Source organism: Chelonoidis abingdonii, chromosome 15 (genome assembly GCF_003597395.2).
Source record: "Chelonoidis abingdonii isolate Lonesome George chromosome 15, CheloAbing_2.0, whole genome shotgun sequence".
Lineage (NCBI taxonomy): Eukaryota > Metazoa > Chordata > Testudines > Testudinidae > Chelonoidis > Chelonoidis abingdonii.
Genome location: NC_133783.1, coordinates 49,312,349 through 49,332,944, shown reverse-complemented (window position 1 = coordinate 49,332,944; position 20,596 = coordinate 49,312,349). Strand labels below are relative to the sequence as shown.

The 20,596-nt window shown below is 36.4% G+C and overlaps 1 protein-coding gene across 3 annotated transcripts in view; it reads right to left on the bottom strand.

Annotated features, from left to right (window-relative positions):
• Window positions 1–2,745: 2,745 nt before the first annotated feature.
• TIAL1 (TIA1 cytotoxic granule associated RNA binding protein like 1) overlaps window positions 2,746–20,596 on the bottom strand; it is a 28,660-nt gene continuing 10,809 nt past the window's right edge. The window contains exons 3-12 of one of the 3 annotated variants that reach the window (XM_075072508.1): window positions 16,699–16,848; window positions 16,388–16,442; window positions 14,412–14,499; window positions 12,366–12,441; window positions 9,572–9,680; window positions 9,167–9,262; window positions 8,978–9,062; window positions 8,203–8,326; window positions 7,270–7,409; window positions 2,746–6,074 (exon numbers count right to left, since the gene is read on the bottom strand). In XM_075072508.1, coding sequence (XP_074928609.1) covers window positions 5,957–6,074; window positions 7,270–7,409; window positions 8,203–8,326; window positions 8,978–9,062; window positions 9,167–9,262; window positions 9,572–9,680; window positions 12,366–12,441; window positions 14,412–14,499; window positions 16,388–16,442; window positions 16,699–16,848 — 1,041 coding nt within the window. In that variant the 3' untranslated portion in view covers window positions 2,746–5,956. Of the gene's footprint in view, window positions 6,075–7,269; window positions 7,410–8,202; window positions 8,327–8,977; window positions 9,063–9,166; window positions 9,263–9,571; window positions 9,681–12,365; window positions 12,442–12,914; window positions 12,990–14,411; window positions 14,500–16,387; window positions 16,443–16,698; window positions 16,849–20,596 lie in introns of those variants that run through there. The other 2 variants (XM_075072509.1, XM_075072510.1) reach the window with 2 other exon arrangements.

The window sequence follows — 20,596 nt, the reverse complement described above, 5'->3', positions numbered from 1 at the left end:
GGAGGGGAGAATCTGGGAAGAAGAAAGGAGGGGGGAATGGTTTATTTCCCTTTGTTGTGAGACCCAAGGGGTTTTAGGGTCCCCAGGGAAGGGTTTGGGGGCCAGAAAGTGCCCCAAAACACTATTTTTGGGTGGTGGCAGCTCTATCATTTCAAAACTAGTAATTAAGCTTAGAGGAATTCATGCTGGTACCCCATCTTCTGGACACTAAGGTTCAGAGTGGGGGTTCATACCATGACACGGGTCCCAGTATGGCCAGGGGGGGGGGGGCATGGGTGGTGGTATCCACAGGTGGTCATACCAAGAAGGTTGAGGCTCAGACTGAGCATGCAACTAGGAGGGCCCTGGTTGATGTAGAAATGGATCATGATGTGAATGTAGGTGAGAAGATATCATCCTCATCACTATCTGAGTCCTTGCTGGATAGTGGTAGAGCTGACAAGGAGACTGAAGGCATACACCATGGTACCCGTGGTGATTCTGGGGATCAAGATGTGCTGGTACCAAGCAACAGGGACTCTGGAGTCTCATTCACTATGAGATCTCAGGAAAAACAAAAGTCCTGTGGTACTGTGATGATCAGTACCATCAGGGCTTGTTGGTGCAGACTTGCCAGTACCAAGGAAATCAGTAGAGATCTTCATGAAATGGTTGGTCCGACAAGGATTGTTTGGAAGTAGTTGGTTCCAAAAGTTTTCCTGTCAGTACCGCCTTTGCAGAGATAGTATGGTCTTTGCTCTTGCCTTTGACAGCTGGTGCTACGACCTCAGAGCCTGAACCCTTCAGATCTTTATGGTTACATGCAGTGTCTGCACTGGGGGAGCGATACATCCTGTGGGTACTATGTTTTGGAGTCATCGGTCCAAAGATGACCAATTGCAATGGCAATCTCCTCTGACTGGTCAGGCGTCAGTTTGATTTCCTCCTTGGCTCTCCCTCTTTAAAAGTGGAAGGATCTGGGATAATCTTTGCCACGGATGGGATTCAGGACCGAGGTTGGACGCCGGTTTAAGAGTATCCCCCTCCATGAAGAGGGGTTTCATTTTTAACTCTCGTTTTTTTCAGGATCCAACCTTCAATTGTTGGGAGAGAGTACTCTTCTGCAGAATGTGAGCTCTCCAAGGAACCAGATGCAGCGGGAGTGTCCTCATGGCAGGACAGGCACCGTTTAAACCTGGGGAAGCCAAGCATACCCCTTACTGAGGGCGATCCCTAGACAGGAAGAAGGGGGGGGGGGGGAGAACAGGGAAAAAAATTTTCAACATGGTGAAAAAAAATAACGGAAACATTATATAACTAAGAAAAAAAAAATCAAGCTAACTCTATACTGTAAGGTAAAGAGAAAGACTTATTTGGTCTCAGTTCCTTCTTGACCACCCCAGCCTAAGAGGGGTTTGCCTGCACAATGCTAGTTAGCCTTGAGGCAGAACACATGTGTGGGACAAACAGATACTGCTACCTAAAATCTCCGATCAGAGGCGCAGGGACACAGACACACCTACAGTGTAGCACCCACAGGGGCACTACTTGAAGAAGTAGTTAGGAATACACAAGTGTTTCCATTCTGGAGGGTCTTCTTCAGTCGCTTATTTATTTGTCAAACTTACCTTTGAGGATGAAACTTTCTACATTTGTTTTCATGTTCTACGTGATTTTTTTGAGAAGTCAAAGGAAAAATTGTTCCATCATCTTGAGGTGTGGTGAAAAAACACTTGCAATTAAAAAAACTTCAAGGCTTCTTTTTGGAACTGATTGATTAGGTTCACCAGGAATTGGTTGATGTGAAATTTGACAGGACCTAAATCTCTAGGTTTTAAATGTGACTTTCAGCAATGTGGGAATAATCTGTTTTGATTTGGCTAAGAAGAAGGTTTAAAAAAGACACTGTGTATATGAGCACAGTTATGCAGTAAAAACAGTAACAATCTGCTAATGTTGGAAAGGTACTGCACATTAATATAAACATGGTATAAATTTGCAGTCGACTTACAATGTAATAGCTTCCTACCGATGTCATACTAGCAGGAAACTATACTTTATATCATATGTAGATGCAGGGAGATTATTTGTGAAGGTTCAAATGGCATGAAGCAGGGTTTTGAAAGAACCATGTCTAATCTATTGTAAAATAAATTACAGCAAACAGAGAGCCCTTGCTTGCTTCATTGGAATACACATACTGTACAGGACAGAGCATTTCAATGCTATCCACAAAACAGTTCTACATGATAAAAGAAATTCATCACTGTTAACACATGAAGCACTGAAAACTCAAAATGCCAGAAGATTATGTTCCCTACTGACTCTTAACTCTGCCCCTTATGTAGACACAGGACAGCCTTTTATTAGTCAATCATACTACTTTTTATGCAGGACCCAGCTTCATTCACTACAAAAGTTAGATGATACATGAAACGAGTGAAGTGGTTTCAACACAATGATCTTATCAATCTTTCAGAATAAACGAGGAATGGGATGGTCCTGCAGAAAAAGATAGTAACTGAAGACTATTGGAATTCATACGCTCAAGGAGGCAGGAGTTAGGTTTCATGTCCAACTTTAAACTTTGTGACATAAAAATAATTATTTCATACAGATCACTGTTAAATATGTTAAATTATATGTATAGAAAATACTTTATACACATAAATGCATGCACATAGTTTACAATTTCAGTCTTGTATTATTGCTAAGAATTTACAGTAAAAGGTAGAGGGATGACAACTTAAATGACAATACAGGATAAACCATTTATAACTTTTTGCTTTTATTTAAATGTTTTCTGAAAACATTGATTACAACCTTGCCTCAAGTTCACCCATCAACTTCAGCCACGAAAACTCAAGGCTGTTTGAAATCCAGAATCCTAGTTGCAAGGGGTAATGTAGTAGACGACTTCGGCAACTGGAGAGCATGGAGGATTACAACATAGTCATTCATAAAAACAGAATGGTGCAAGAGGCTCTTTGGTGCCAAAAAAATGAAAGGTAACTGTCACTGGTGTATTTATGAATGTTATTGAGAATAAAGCAATCAAAGTATAAACTCTTCCTCAAGGTACTATGGAATCATTAGTCTAAAGACACTCGAGACTCCTGTATCTTGACTATTACTGCAAAGAAATATCAGTGTTAAAGAAAAGCCACATTAAAAAAAAAACAAATTAGAAGAAACTAATTAACTGAGAAAGACAAATACACCTCTACCTCGATATAAGGCTGTCCCTGGGAGCCAAAAAAATCTTACCGCGTTATAGGTGAAACCGTGTTATATCGAGTTTGCTTTGATCCACCGGAGTGCGCAGCCCCGCCCCCCAGAGCACTGCTTTACCATGTTATATCCAAATTTGTGTTATATTGGGTGAGGTTATATCGAGGTCGCGGTGTACTGTGGCTCTCAGGAGGAGGAAGAGAGACATCAGTTAGGGCCCTGTCCTGCAGTGGGCATATCAGACTTCTAAGATCTGTGTGCTGAGATCTTGCAGGATCAAGGCCTTAGTTTTCTTCCCAATTTCAATTGGGTGTTTATGTGGTAACGTACTGGCAGCATCAAATATTGAGTAAACTCATGAAAGAACATACTGCTCAAGTCACAGTAAACGCAAAACATATCAACAATTTTACCTCTTTAGTTATATTCCAACACCTAGTCTCAAGGAGAACCCCCACACTTCACATGGAAGCAAACAACAAACCTTAAAGTAACTTGCAAATTCAAACAACTCAGGATTCATTAAATTTTTTTAACCAGATAAACGTTATAAAAAGTCAGACTTATTTGTGAAATTTTTAGACTACAATGTATTAGCCGATCTTCGCTTCAAGATATACATATATACAAAATTTAGCCAAATTTCTAGCTTAAGTAGAACAGCAGGTAAAGGAGAAACAGAGAGATAAAGGCCAACTTCTGCCATCACAAGCATTTGGGGTTCCACATTGACTCCAGACACTATTGCATGCATAAGGTGTGCATCAGAGTTGCATATATGTATCTGCAATTATAATTTAGCTCACTGTCTAGTTTCTGTTAGAACTCCTTCCTTTCAAATTGATCCAAGAGATAAGGATTCTGTAAGTGATTTGGCTGCAAAAAAGGAATGAATAAACCATTCGATTCTCTAAAACAGTAAGATGTGTAGTCATTTTAACTACTTGGCTAGATTTGTAATATTAAAGCAATTTTCCATTTCAAAATCCTATTCTACCTTGAAACTAAAATAATATCTATGAAAGAAATAGAACAGACTAAAATATCCAGATTCTCAGACTCTCTTCTGGAACTGTAAACCCTTTAAATGCAACAATCCATTTTTAATGCAAGTTTACTTCACTGGACTACCACAGCATGTCCTATATGCTTTTTTAAAATCAGTGCTTGTCTCAGTGTATTCAAACATACAGCTGAAACATTTGCACCCCCTAGCTGTCACAGGTAAAACACAGTACTTATAGCTAACTTACATTCATTTTCAACTTCAAATTTATTGAGGCAGTTTATATCAATGTATCCATAAAATAATTCAGAAATAACCCAAGTTTACCATTTAAACATCTTCATGATTTATCCATTTACACACTCAGTACACAAACAACCCAGCCTCTGTACAGGTTCATCACATGCAAACCACCCATAAAGACAAAAACTTTAGTTAAAAATAAGTCACAACTCAGTGTACTGTTTCAACTGCATCTCCATTTACCAAATGGCACATTGAATATTCTGTAAAATAAGATGTTTTTAACAATCTTGTTAAAAAATTCTTGGGCAAAATATTTCTAGACTTAAAAAACATCCCAAGATTTTTCAAAACACTCAAGATACTATACAACTTATAATAACCTTGAAATAGGTTTACAAGGTTGTTAACGAAGGTATTTACATACCCAATAACGTAAAGCAAAAAATTCAGATTTCTAATGCCAAAATGTGATGCATTAAAGATTTATGAAATTAAAATTAAGGCTCTTTGTATAGTAATTTATGTAATTTTACATAATAGCCAACTTTGGAAATGTCAGTCTTGCACATTCTTGTCAGTCTACTGCACTTAAAGCAGTAGAGTATATTAAGTATTACTTTGAATAATTACAAGCTACTTCTATGTTCGAGCATGCTTTTGAAACATTGTAGTTATTAAATATTTACAATGTGTAGCCTTCAAACTTTATGTAAAAAGCACAAGTATGACTGCCTGACTAATACAAACACCATACTTGCAAAAACATTTTTGCTTCTCAAAATTAAATGCAATTACTACAGTTTTAAAAAGCAAACCAGAGATTTGAAAAGTTTTAGTATGTGCCTGAATGTGGACAGCAAAATTTGCTCAAATAATTCAGACAGTAATGTTTTTCAGCTTAGATTGAAAGTTTATTTTGTATCAGACTTCAGCTTCTTTAAGCACATAGAAAAATTAAATATTTAAAAAAAATATTTCCAAGAGCATGTATGTTTTCTGAATGATGCCCTCATATTTGTTGAAAAACCACTACTGTCTTACAGGGTGTAATGATTGGTCCACAGTTAAATTTCAGGATTTGTGTTTAACTGAAAGCAACTTACTGTATTTCAAACGTCATTTCTCTTAAAAAGCACAGGGATGTAAAACACTGAAGACAGAACAAAAAAAATGGAATGGTAATCTAAGGTTCAAATTCATTAGCCATTTATCCTACTATATCAAAATTTGTAGTCAGAATTGTCTTTATTGACTTTATTTTAGCTTTTGTACACAAAGAAAAACATGTTCATATCCATCATGAACAAAAACTTAAAAAGGCAGAACTAGAAGACATGTGTGTTCTTCACCAAAGCAAAGCTGTGCTAAAGGTTCCAAACATTTCCATTTTTAAAATAAATATTTTCTTCTTCCGGTGTCTACATTCCAGTCTTCAGAGTATCACTGGAAACTGAAGCCTATCATGAAATACACACATTTAAACAGAGTCCCAGCTCACTGTGTTTGGTAACTTGCCATACCATATCCAGCTTGGTTAGGTATTACAGGAGCAGCTTGTCCCTGGGGAGGCTGAGCACCAAATCCACCCATCCAGGCAGCAGATGGAGATTGGCTTTAAAAAAACAAAAAAAGGCAAGCCAATCAAGTTATTTACAAAGAGATGCAAAATCTGATATTGCTTCTGTTACCTTCTACTCCTGCCAAGGTCAAAAGCTTCCCAACTTCTCACAAAAATAATGCACATACAGGAAGATTTTAGAGCAGGTTCTTCTCCTAAAATATGCCTTCTTCTGGAAAAAACCACAAGCCAAGAAACCTACATAGTAGCTGCATGGGCTAGCAATCTCCAAAGCAGAAAGGTATTGTTCAAATACATAAAAGGGAATTATTAAGGAAATAAATTTTAAATGCCCCCATTCAAGTTAAACAAAAAACAGACAGAATTTGGTTTCGCTCAGATGGAGAAGAAACATTCCATTTGTTTCAAGAGCTCTCCGGACCCTATACAGTTTTCTTATCTACAGGAGCTGATGACTTGGCAACTTGGTAGCATTTGGAGCAACTTAATTTTATAAACTCAGCAATATGTATTGCACCTTTTCCATTAATATTCAAATACAAGAAAGCCTTTAATATTAAAATTAAATCTAAGTTAATTAAGTGAGACAAATTTTGTATAGTACTTAAATATAAATTCTTGCTGTAGCCATAGCCAAGTTTCTCTGGCTTTATTTCAAATGGAAATGTAAATGCAACATAATCAGTCTGAAGCCACTTAACTGAAGAAACACACTTGGGAACAGACGAACAATATCAACTTCTCAACTTCTCAGCTAATTTTACAGTAAGAGTTAACATTATTCCAAGAGCTGTGCAAACTTCTATCAACATCACTGATGCATATGTATAAAAAAGGAAAACATAATGGAGACACATCTGGGCGGGAGAGGGCGAACATGCTGACAAGTCAGCAGTGAAAAATATTACTATGAAATCATCAGGAGATTACTACAAAATTAAGACAATTTTTAAAAAACTGTTCTGGACATATATTTTAAATACTCTTAAGAGCGGATGAATGATCAGTTATGTAGACCATACCCTTCAGAGTTAGTATGCCACTTAGGTAAATGAAATTCAACAGACTTAAGCTTCCTAGTGCAGAGGGTTTGGCCGGAAAGGCTTGAAGCCAAAAGCACTCCTGATACCAAATTAATCTTAAATGAGGCTCACTGAACAGTTTTAACATTCCTGGAGAACTGCAACACACCTTTTTTAAAATATTTGAAACAAATATAATCACTTACTCTACTCCAAATCCCTGTTGATTCCATGCTTGACCATACATTCCATAAGATGGTACTTGCCATCCGTTGGCCATATATTGCCCGTACTGCTGTGGATTTCCATAGACTTGACTCCACTGCCCCCACTGACTGTAGTCAACCTAGCCAAAAAAAAAAAAAAGTTCATAGTACAGCTCTTAGGCCTGGTCTACACTGGGGTGGGAGGATGAGTGTATGTGTGTCGATGTAAGATATGCAACGTCAGCTAACAGGAATAGTGTAGCTGAAGTCGACGTATCTTATTTCGACTTACCTCCCATCCTCACAGCATGGGATTGACGGCTGTGGCTCCCCCGTCGACTCCGCTTCTCACCCTGGTGGTTTTCGGAGTCGATGGGAGCACGTTCAGGGATCGATTTATCGCATCCAGATGAGACGTGAGATATCGATCCCCGACAGATCCATCGCTACACACCGATTCGACGTGTAGTGTGGATGTACCCTTACAGACGTATTAAATTTAAGGTTTCTGGCAAGGACAAAACCTTAATCTACAGAGTTATGATACTGCTGGAGTTACAATTCTTTGATTTAATGATTGAAAAAGAATTGCCTTTGCAATAAGGAATTTAAGGTTTCATTACCACCATAAAATAATTGACTGGAGATGGAGCTAGTCTTCAGTAGCTCAATTAGCTAGAATTCAGATATTTCCCAAAGCTGCTTCCCATCTTGAATCATACAAGAAGTTATGTTCCTATAAAGCCGCAAGCCCAACCTGGTAGTGAACTGCAATGTGCAGTACCAAAAAGACCACACCATGCAATTTCACTAAATGTCTAACATTATTATTAAATTAGTAATTATCAATGGGGAGAGATAAAGATCTTACACGTAACACAGCTGGCTTATGCAAAAAACACACTACTAAAAACAGATTTTAAATTTAATTACCTGTTGGAAGTTTTTAGTCATATCAGGGGATTCTTTACCCCAATAGCATTTAACAACATGTCCTTCAATTGTAGTTCCATTGACTGAAACAATAGCATGTGCTGCACTTTCATGGGTTGAAAACCTAGAGATAAGATAGAAATGAAATTAACATTATGTTTTACTATAATTGACAGTGCTACTACTTTAAAGAACTGTGACTGCATGCATGCATCACAAGTAGAACTGGGTGAAAAATTGTTGACTGACTCTCCTCCCCTTCTTCCCTCCAAAAACAGATTTGTTTCAGTCGAAACATCTGTGAACGTGTGTTGTCAAGTTAGTTTAAAACAAAAAAATTCAAAAAAAACTTTAGAAATTTACTTCAATTTCATTTTTATTAACTCAAAATCTAAACAAGTTTTGAGGTTTGATTTATTTTTTTCCATTTTTCAGTTTGCTGAAAGTTTAAAATGTTTTGTTTTGGGTTGACACAACCTTACCCCCAATGACCAGAAATCAAAAAAAATCAATCAATCAATAAGAAAGATATTCAGACAATTCTAATCACAAGAAATGCAAAAATCTGACACCAAATTTTGGCTACCTTAGTAGGCCTTTATTTTCTGAGGAGCAAATGCCCATGACCTTTAAAGCTTCAATTTCTCCTACAAATGTATAGTGCAACAGTGAGAACTTTTAATTTAATAGCACTGCTAATTCAAGTACATGTTACAGAACAATACATGAAATACCAATATATTAAACAATTGTAAATTTAGTTTAACGGCCTTACCTGACAAATGAGTACCCTTTTTCTGGAAAAACTCTTATTTCCATAATCTGTCCAAATGGTGAAAACGTCTGCCTCATAAGTTGATCTATAACAGATGACATTTTCAACCAATTCATTAGCAACCTTGGGGCTGAAAACGCATTAGTTGTTTAACACGTCTCCCATACCCCCAATAAAAGTGACTCATACCTGTTAGTCCAGAGGCAATTCCTCCACAGTAAACAGTACAATTTTTTGGACTTGACTGATTTACTACGTCTTCAAATCTCAGTTGTTTCGTGCTATCTATACATACAAAGGGTCATTTTAAAACATTAAAACAGGATTTGGTTTCCAATAATTTATATAATTACAAAATTATACATTTTGAGAAATCTGCTCAATATTTTAAGACAAAGCAACAGGAAAAATAAGAATGATAATGATTTAATATACTAGGCCTTTTATTCCTGAATATGTGGCAGTCAAACACATACTAAATTACAAGTTAAGTAAATCTGACGGCTTAAGAGTATTGCTAACTGAACATTGTAACGTCCAGCTTAACAGTACACGTGCTGGAGAGCTAGTACAAGGTTAATACAAGCATCTTACTTTCTTGTGTACTTTTAGGAGCAGGTGGTTTTCGTGTTGCCCAGTTAGTTCTGATTTGACGGCCGCCCAACCACTGGCCTCCCATGTGCACAATTGCATTTTCTGCATCCTGAAGGACATCAAAATTAAGATTCATTCAACATTCATGGACAAGAAAAGAAGATAAGTAAGCCTACTATTTTTGAGAATGTACTCATTTGTCATTGGGATTAATTTACATATAGCAGCAATACCAGTTACTAATAAAGTTACTGCAGTTTTCAAGACTTCGGGCATTTAATATATTAAAGCATCTACATCAAAAAATTTTGCAGTAACATCAAAATCCAGTAATGAAAAAATTACTTTACTAGTGAACTGCTATTTCCAATGCACAGAATACACAACAGAAGACAAGTATATAGCAAGGATATTATACCTAGACAAGCAAACAGAAATAAAGCCTATAATTGAATACCCAGTGGTCTCCTGATCGTTATACAAAGGTCACATGATTACCAAAAACAATCTTAACTAAAATAAATTAACCCAAAATGCAAGTTTAGTTTACAAAAGCTCAAATAATACAATAGTCTCTTACCAGCAACTATATGGGGGACGTAGTATGCAAAAAAGCATTTAACAAACAGATGGAAAGTAACAAGAACCTATTATACCTGGATATAGAAAAACGTTCATAATCAATTATGAATTTTGTTGATCTTATTCCTTTATCTAGAATATTCATAACGAATACGTTCCTGACCCACAGATTTCCAGTGTGACAAATTATGTATCAAGAAGGAATTCCTGCAAAAGGGTATTGCATCTTCGTGTTCAAAACCATTATCAACTTGGTTGCATATTCGTTAAATTTTGGTAGTAAATGGTGATATAAGAGGAAATACTACATTCTGGGAAGGCAGAACTGTAGGAAAGAGGAATTTGCAAAGCTAAGATTGGCTCTACCTTCTCTACCACCCAACCTAACGGCCTCATGTCACCCATTTTTCCCTGGTACAGGCTCCTGTTTGCCCCTTCATGGTATTCAACCTACATCACCTCTGAACACAGTCCAACATTTACAGAGCCATAAGAGCAAACATCATCATACAAACATGGAAAATAAACACAGCCAATAGCCTGAACAGCTTAATTCAGACATAATTCACAACTGCACCCCTGAATACAGATACTTTGAAGGAGGAGAGAGAGTCATAGGGGTCACGGTTTGGAAGACTGTTTCAGAGTCATGGGGGCTAGGACAGCTCCCATCTCCCAAAGCTGAGAATATGTGGGTGGAAATTCGGAGGAACTTAAAGACAAAAGCAGGAACAGAAGCAGATGAGATAACAGTGATCCTGGTCCTACAGTGTGCTGAGCACTCTCAGGACTGAACAGCACAAAGCACTCAGAACTTTGTAGGTTTGGCTCTATGTGTTATATGTTTTTGGAAGAAAATAAGACTCAAATATGACAGAGAAAGGGAGGGATACCAGATAAAAGCAGACAGGCACATGCAGGAAGTAATTTGTAAAGAACACTTATTTACACTTAAAATAAGCAGCGGCTGATCTACATAGACTACCACTCAAGAAAGTAACAAACCTAGCCTTTTTTTGGTATTCTTATCAGTTAGAGTTTTGTTGTTTTTTAATTAAAGTATCTGGCACAAAATTATGTGCTCCTATTTGACACTAAGAAAATACTAAGTTCCAAACTGAACTGTGTTTTCACTGATATGCTGTTAAAAAAGGAACAATCATGTAATTAGGCTATATATAAATATAAATAGTCTCAGCATTTTTTCTGCAGGGCTGGAAACCGAAACGATCTTATGATAATGCAAGAGAATCAGAAAATAAAAAAATAAAAAAAGATATCTACTTTTGCTGTCTGTATTAAGGAACGCCAATTAGACAAGCATAACGGTAGAATGTAAACTAGAGTTTCAGTGTTTTCAATTTTAATAAACCAAGGTTTCTTAATATTATGTTCATCAGGGAATGTCCTTTTAACGATGAAATAACTGAACTTCACTCAACATTACAAAAATGAAAAAACTATGTGAAATACTTCCAGCAACAAAGCACTAGATGTATATTTGTTATAATCCCAAGCCCCTAAAATATTTGTACATTTGTCTTTTTCAATACACAGAACAAGCTTAGGAAGGCAATATGGAGGAGTTATGTAAACAATCCATCAAGTACTTCTGTATAAAAATAGCTCTGTTTCTCATAGCTACCTTGTGTGGGCAATTCGTTTCACAATATGTTCTCAGATAGTCTAGTTAGCATATGGTATAACTTAAAATTACTCTTTATAAAAAGCACCTTGTTGTCAAATAGTGAGGATGTACCATTAACTATGGACACTATTTATTTAATATAATTCTAAAAGAAAAAATAAGAATTTTAGCTATCCTATTAAAGGGATAGTCAATGTAAGTCACTTCTGTCTGGAATATTTTTACTCATTACTACTATATTTAAGATTACAGGAGGGGGAGGGAGGGGAAGGAATCTCTTTACTTTTACCTTTTCTTTGACAGTACTTTGTTCAATATTTTCCCCTAAATGATCGGTATCACAGCAAAGGAGGCAGGGAAAAAAAAACTTTTTTTAAACAAAAAAGAGGGAAAAAAATCTGTAAAATTACAAAAATTGGTGGGATGACTCTGGCAGGATTAGTATCTGAAACTTTCGACTCCCTCCCCCCCCCCACCAATATACATGACTTCAAGTCTCTTTAATCACTGCTTTGCATAAATACTATTCTGTATAAAGATTATTCCTGCAGCATGGTTACTCACCAGTTTATTATAAAATGATACAAAACCATAGCCTTTTGATTTTCCAGTCGCCATATCTTTAACTACCCGTGCATCCCTGCGAAAAGAAGCACAGCTATATGAGGGAATTATTATTAATCTTCAAAATAAAAACTAAAAGGAACCACACACACTGTATTGTGAGCATATTTGTTTTTCTTTTTTATAAATTCAGTTAGCCCTAAAACTATAGCCATTCCTGAACTCTCCCTATTGCTTCTTTACCTGTTAGAAAAAAGCAGTAGGACAAAAAAATAACATGTAATAAACATGCAACCTATCCACATAACCTCTTCTGGCTAAAACTAAAATGCTCAAATTCGAAGTTTAAAAAGGAACAAAGTTTCCTTTTCTAAAATTCTATTAGCTAAGGTCCTCTAAGGTTTACTGTTCTATAAATTACTGTAACAGTTCTATCTACTTTACCATGCATTTTCTAAATAGTTAAATGTCTCCTGCCTAGTGATACAAAATATATGAAATATTAAAAAATTGAAAAAGAGGAAAAAAAATAGGAATTAAAAGGCATACATGGCCTGGTTAACAGATTTCTTTATTTTTCTTGGTCAATTCTCTACCATCATTTTGGAGTTTGGGCAGCTGTAAATTTTGAAAAATTGACATTTTCAGAAATTTAAGAAAGGATAATAAAACTAACAACAATGCTAAGCACACCAGTACGAAAACAACAAATTTACACAGAAATTTTTAGTGAGTAAGTTAAAATGATTGGAAATATAGAACTGCACTGAATATAGAATGTTAAAATGTAAATACTAAAATATGTATATATAAATAATGTATAATAAGAATAAATAGAAATGAGAAAAAATCTACAACTGAGTTCCAGTGTGCACAGTTCCTTGCAGTTAGCCTTCAAGATCCTGTCCATTCTTATGAGCAATTCTGCAAAATAACCAGAATGCTATTACTTTTAATTGTGACTTGGACTTTAGAAAAACTGCAGGTCTCAGGTATAAATATAGACTGAGAAATAGAAACCTGTATTCTTTTTATATTGATTTTTAAACAGTACTACTTACCACATTTAGAGATAAAAAGCAAAGTAAACAACAAAATAGCAGAAGAAATAAGATTTATGGTTCATTTAAAAGTGTACAGCGCAAGAAAAATGAGAATTTTTGTTCTTAGCAGAAATATAGTCCTGTAAAGTAGCACAGAAAGTTCATGTGTAAATTTTTTTTTTTTTTTTTTTTTTTTTAAGGATTTTGAAAAGAAAGTTATGAGATCAATGTACTTTTTTGAAGCCACTACCTTATTCAAAGAGAGATACATGCTTTAGCACTTCAAGAATTCTTGTAATGTTTAACATGTTCAATTAAAACACAACAGATGTTTTGAAATCTAACCTCTAGTATGTAATATAGACAGGTATTTATCCCTTAACTGGCAAAAGTGTGCACAAATATAAACAATGCATTTTTTCATTGAAATATAGCACTTTTAACTTAACCCCCCCTTCTATTAATTGAAAAGTTATTTCATACTTCAGGAAAAAAAAAAACTTACATTATACAAGATATGTTCACAACTTAGCTAAGTTTTACAACTAGCTACACTTACTGCATCACCAAATTACACCTTGATATTTACCTGCTTTCCTATACTACCTATAGGCAAGTCTGATGGAATACACACCACTTGTAATTTTTGAAATCACTATTCTGCACGCAAACACTAAGCAAAAAAAATTAGTCACACTAACAGAAGCTGTTGATTTGTTATTTTTCTGGTTATTCAATTAAAAACCGGTATGACCTTTGTATGTAAATTAGGTTAAAAGCATACTGCTTTCAACAAGATTAGAGAACAGAATTCATTAAATGTATTTATAAACATGTGATGCACAACCTGAAATAAAGAAATCTCACCATCCACCCCAATATAATGAAAACCTTATCACACAATCTGCAAAAAGATGAAGAAATACCATTTCAGACAAAAAACAAAAACTTATGCTAGAGTTTTCCCTGAACTGATGTTTGCAATATCGATTATAATACTTACGATATTTTACCAAAAGGAGCAAATGCTGACTTGATGTCTTCTGTTGTTATTTCTGGACTTAAATCCCCAACAAACACATGGAAGTGATCTGCAAATAAAGTATTATCTAATCAAATATTTAACTGCTATCCAGCAATTTAACTCCTTGCATACTTCTGAAAACGTGAGTTTGAGCAAAGAACTGAGATCCAGGAACTCCCAAGAAACTTAATTCAAGGATTCCATCAGACATTCAACAGCGATTTAACTTCTCCACCTCAGATTTTTAAAAAGGCTTCAAAGGTGATCCTGTCAATTACCGGCCAGTAAGTCTAACTGCACTACCAGGCAAACTGGTAGAAACTATAGCAAAGAACAGAATTATGAGAGAGAAGGATGAACATGATTTGTTGGGAAAAAGTCAACATGCCTTTTGTAAAGAGAAATCGTGTCTCACCAATCTATTAGAATTCTTTGAGGGTGTCAAACATGTGGACAACGGGGATCCAGTCCATATAGTGTACCTGGACTTTCATAGAGCCTTTGACAAGTTCCCTCACCAAAGGCTCTTAAGCAAAGTAAGGAGTCATAGGATAAGAGAAAGGTCCTCGCTTGGATCAGTCACTGGTTGAAAAACAGGAAAAGCGTAGGAATAAAAGTTCAGTTTTCACAGCAAAGAGAGGTAAATAGCAGGGTCTCCCAAGAATTTGTACTGGGACTAGAGCTGTTTTCAACATACTCAAACGGTCTGGAAAAAGGTGTAAACAGTGAGGTGGCAAAGTTTGCAGATGATACAAAATTACTCACAATAATTAAGCCCAAAGCTAACTGTGAAGAGCTAAAAGGGATCTTGCAAAACTGGGTGACTGGGCAACAAAATCACAGATGCAATTCAATGTTGATAAATGCAAAGTTATGCACATTGGAAAACAATCCCATATATAAATACAAAATGATAGGGACTAAATTAGCTATTACAACTCCAGAAAGAGATCTTGGAGTAATTGTAGTTCTCTGAAAATGTGCTCAATATGCAGCGGCAGTCAAGACAGCTAACAGGATGTTAAGCACCATTAGGAAAGGGATAGATAAATGACAGAAAATATCATGACGACACTATATAAGTCCATGGTACGTGAACACTTTGAATACTGCATGCAGTTCTGGTTGCCCCATCTCAAAAAAAGATATATTTGAATTGGAAAACGTACAGAGAAGAGCAACCAAAGTAATAGGGGTATGGAATAGCTTCCATATGAAGAGAGATTAAGACGACTCCGGACTGTTCAATTTAGCAGAGACAACTAAGGGGGAATATGACAGGGGTCTATAAAATAATGAATGGTGTGGAGAAAGTGAAATGAAGTGTTATTTACCCCTTCACATAACAGAAGTAATTGGGATCACACGATAAAATTAATAGGCAGCAGGTTTAAAACAAATAAAAGGAAGCAATTCACACAATGCGCTGTCAGCCTGTGGGAACTCATTGCTGGGAATGTTGTAAAGGCCAAAAATATAACTGGGCTCAAAAAAGATTTAGGTAAGTTCATGGAGGATAAGTCCATTAATGGCTATTAGCCTAGATGGTCCGGGATTCAACCCTATGTTCTGACTGTCCCTAAGCCTCAGACTACCAGATTCTGGGTCTGGACAAGACAGGATAAATCACTCAATAATTGCCCAGTTTTGTTCATTCCCTCTAAAGCATCTGGGATTGGCCATTGTTAGAAGACAGGATACTAGGCTACATGGACCATTAGTCTGACCCAGAATGGTCATTCTTATGTTCTTTAGTTTCCACCATTTGTAAAATAGAGTAAAATACAGGGAATGTTTTAAGACTTCAATTGTAAACATGAATGTGGGTATTTCTGCTATTAAAACTCAGCATGAGAGGTAAAATACAATAATATTTAGACATTTTTCACTGCAACCTACTTTTACACTAATCTCTATACAAATATTTCACAACGTAATACTGTGGTATTACTTACTGGATGTATCTTTTTTCTGGCTACTCGGTGTTGTTGCCCAGTTTACTTTGACCTCCTGAAAATAAATGACAGATTTAGCAAAATTCATAAAACTAGAAATTAATGTACACTCAAAAGCCACTTACAAATATTAACTTACACAAGCTGTCCTCCAATAGCAAGATAAAGAGTTTTTTTAAGGCATCAGAGGATGTATTTTTTTAAGCAAGACTGCGATTAATCATTTTCAGTGAAATTCTTCACATCATAATTTAAACATTTTACATAAATCTAAGTTCTTAAACCTTGGCTTTTTTTTTTATACAACTTACCTTTCCCAAAATTTTTCTCCCATTCATAGCAGCTAATGCAGCAGCTGCATCTCTGTGTTCATAAAATTCCACAAAGCAATAAGGGTCATTGCTTGTATGCTGCAAAACAGAAAATCCAACAGAAGAGTTGACCCTTCTGCTATCGGGTTGCTGAGAAGAAAATCCAGGAAAAAATATTACTTATAGCTAGAAACTTTAACAATGTTATTTCATTAGTATTATATATAACCTTTAAAATAACATTAAGAATAATACATTGAACTCTAATTTTTAAAATTCTTTTTGAAGATATTTCAAATGTGGACATTTCTTATCAAGGTTAAATCCATTTTTCAAGTCTTCATTTAGCATTAGTCTACTAAGCTTAACACATACCAATTTACCTTAAGGTTACTTTCAGAGGGGAAAAAATGGGTTTGGAAAATTCTGCATCTTTAAAACATACAAAGAAAGCCTGAAAGGTTTATCATTTCTCTCCTATCCCTTTCAAGTTTTTCTTCTTCCTCCTCCTGATTGACAAAATCTTTCCTTTATTTGCCAAAGGACTCCTTGGTAGACCAGAAAACTGGAGTGGGAGATCTTTTAACTCCAACAAGCAAAAATATTGAATATTGTCGACAGTTGGATGCAAATATCTTTTGAAGGAGTCAATAGTGAAGTGTAAAAGTGACTAAAAATCCTCTCTTCACAACTGGTCAAGCTTTAATCTAGATACTTATGATGATATAATGCTACATGGTCTCCAATCATCCATACTGTATGCTACGAACTGCTAGGGTTGGAAAGACCTGAAATTGTAATGCAAAATCAAGCAGACAAACCTGTCAGACTTTCTTTAGACATTTTGAAGCAGGGAAAAAGAAGGGCACAAACAGCCCCATCTGCCCTTCAGGTCACTTTTAAATAATACTAATTGCTAAAACAATTTTATTAAATACAACAGTGACATTAAATGTAAAGAAAGTCTATGACTTCTGAGAAGCCAATCAAATCGTAATCATCATTACAGTATGAAATTCAAACTCCAGGTTTTAAGCTTAGTGCACACTGCAAACATTTTTCACGAAGCTGGAGTTTTACACTGGGATATCTGCATTACTGATATTGCATGTACAATCCCAGGACCAAAGAGCTCATAAAGCAAGTTCTGAAAAACAGCTAATTTAAAACAAAATTCAGTTCACTGTAAGAACCTCATTTTCCTTTCTGCCTTCTTTCAGATGTATAGGAAAATTTCTGTTGTAAATTAATTGCTAACCCACCGTGCTCTTGCACAGCAGCATTTTCTCCAGTAATGCCAGCCAAAATGTGGAGGTTGGGTCTTTATTTCACACTATGTAATCATTATTAGCCAATTGTTGGTTCGTATGCGAAGTATCAGATACAAAGAAATGCCTATTTAAGGGATAATATGTGCTCAAATATAGTTTCCAGAGGGATATAAAGGAAGGCAGTCACTCACCCACATCTCTGATATTGACATAAGAGAACTGGATAGTCTGGCCCTAAAGTAGCGCTATGGGATAGTGAAGAGGACAGAAATAGCCCTCCAAAACACCTCAGTACGGGGCATCTGCCAACTGGTGCAGAGCCACCACGTAGTCTCTGCACTGGCCCTCTTCTCAGCCCCTGTGATAGGGACATGTCAGGAGGAGGACAGGATGTGGCTGGAGGCCTTGGGAAGCATATCTTAGAGTTTGCACAGTCTCATGGCTTCACTAACCACCAGGAGTGGGGCAGGTGCCCAGGTGCCCCAAAACACCATGGATACAAGTGAGGCTTAATGCCCCCTTTCTCTCTCCCCCATCACGTTCCTGTTACATGAAGAGGAAGAATGGAGGAAACTAAGGATCCATAGTACAAGTATTAGAGTTTATTCTTCCATTAGAACCTGCCCAATTTTCACCCTCATTTCAATTGAAGGGCCTTTTAAGGAGTGATTTGGGGTACCTCAGTTTTTGGGTGTCCAATTCAAGATACCTTTAAAGGTCCCAATTTGCAAAAATTACTGAGCATCCACTCTCTGAAAAAAATCAGACCCATTTAGGCCATCTCAAGAAGGGCACCCGACATCTCTAGACATTTTTGACTATTTAGTCCATGTCTTCTACAAAAGGGATAACAAAAATGGAAGCATAGAGCTGAGAGCAAAGGAAAGTAGCATACTAATTAGTCCTGAGGAAGAAACTATGCACCATCACAGATGGACACATTCAATACTATTTCCACTGGGAGAGATGAGAGATAAGTTGGTGACTAGGTCTTGAGCAAGATGCTCTTAAATAGGAGAGCTAGTTTAGTGCCCGTGAAAAGATGAGAACTAAACACTGATTTTAGAGAGGACAGGATAGGCAGGTGCCGCACAATCTGTATACATAATATAGTTTTGCCATGTCTTCACTTGCAATACACCCACTATTTTAGTTCTGGAAAAAAGAGTCTTCCAGCTGAATGTGAATTATGTACTCATGTTCAAGATGTACAAATAGGAACAAGGAGTAAAAGTGTTTTAAGGCACCTATTATTTAAACTAGGTTTGAAATGCATTTCCACAAATTAACAGCTGTTGTACTGACCTACTGTACCATCAGCATAATATTTCAATCTAAATCTGAATGAGATGCAATTCCACAGACATTCAGATATTTGCAGTCTATTAAATACAATATAAAATACAAGTGTTATCATGCTGTTTGTAGTGAACCACCCTAACAGAAACATCATATATTCCATTTTCTGTTTTCTCTCAATCTCAAAACTCAGACAAAACAAAGATGCCAGTTAATAATTTCTAAAAGCAAGCATTTATATTTGATACTACTACAGGCCACCAATTTCAGATTGAACTTCGAATGCACACACATTTTAAAGGCCATAAAAGGGCCACGCACATTTGGATACTTTATTACAGGTGAAATCTGTAATTTGACTAAGAAAATGGCACTGATTCTACTCTTACTGAGCTATTTTCTTTCATATTAGATAGCTAAGTCAGATAACTCAAGGATAAACTAGTAGACTGGCTGAAGAGTACTGGGTCAGAGAAAGACGCTGGAATATCTCAACCTTTCATTCATTCTAGATTATTTATTGACAGCTGCTAAAGTCACTGGATAAGAAAGTGAACATGCATGACTGAGAATTTATCTACAGTAGATTTATTACTATAACTCCATTTAACCATCCATGGTTATTAAAAATGTAGAACTATAAAGATTGGGTTAAAATGTCTGCAGTGCTAGAAATTCCCATTAAGTTGTCATGAAACCAAAGGATGCTAATACTCTAATTAGACAAGCTGAAGACTGTCTTGGAAGGAGTTTATTCCTAAAGAGTACATGGCAACAAAAACTCTGTTGCATCAGATGTCAGCTTGTGCTCAAAGACTGTCAATTGCTGAGTCATGCATAGTGTTGAGTCAAAATAGATAGAGCCCTGCGCAGAAACAAAATTATACTCATGTGTCATAGTATTTTTCCCCATCTGAACCTTAGAGTCCAAAAAATTGGGGTACCAGCATGAATTTCTCTAAGCTTAATTACCAGCTTAGATCTGATAGGCTGCCACCACCCAAAAATATATAGTGTTTTGGGGCACTCTGGTCCCCCCAAAAACCTTCCCTGGGGAACCCAAGACCCAAATTCCTTGAGTCTCACAACAAAGGGGAATAAACCATTTCCCTTCCCCCTCCTTTCTTTCTCCCAGCTCTTTCCTGCCCTGAGTACACCAGAAGATCACCGTGCTTCAAACTCCTGAATCACAACACAGAGAATCAGGTTTCTCCCCCCCTTCTCCCCCCCTCCCAGGCTTTCCCTCCCTGGGCATCCTGGAGAGATAGACAGTGATTCAAACTCCTTGAATCTTAAACAAAGAAGAAATTTACCTTTCCCCACCCCCC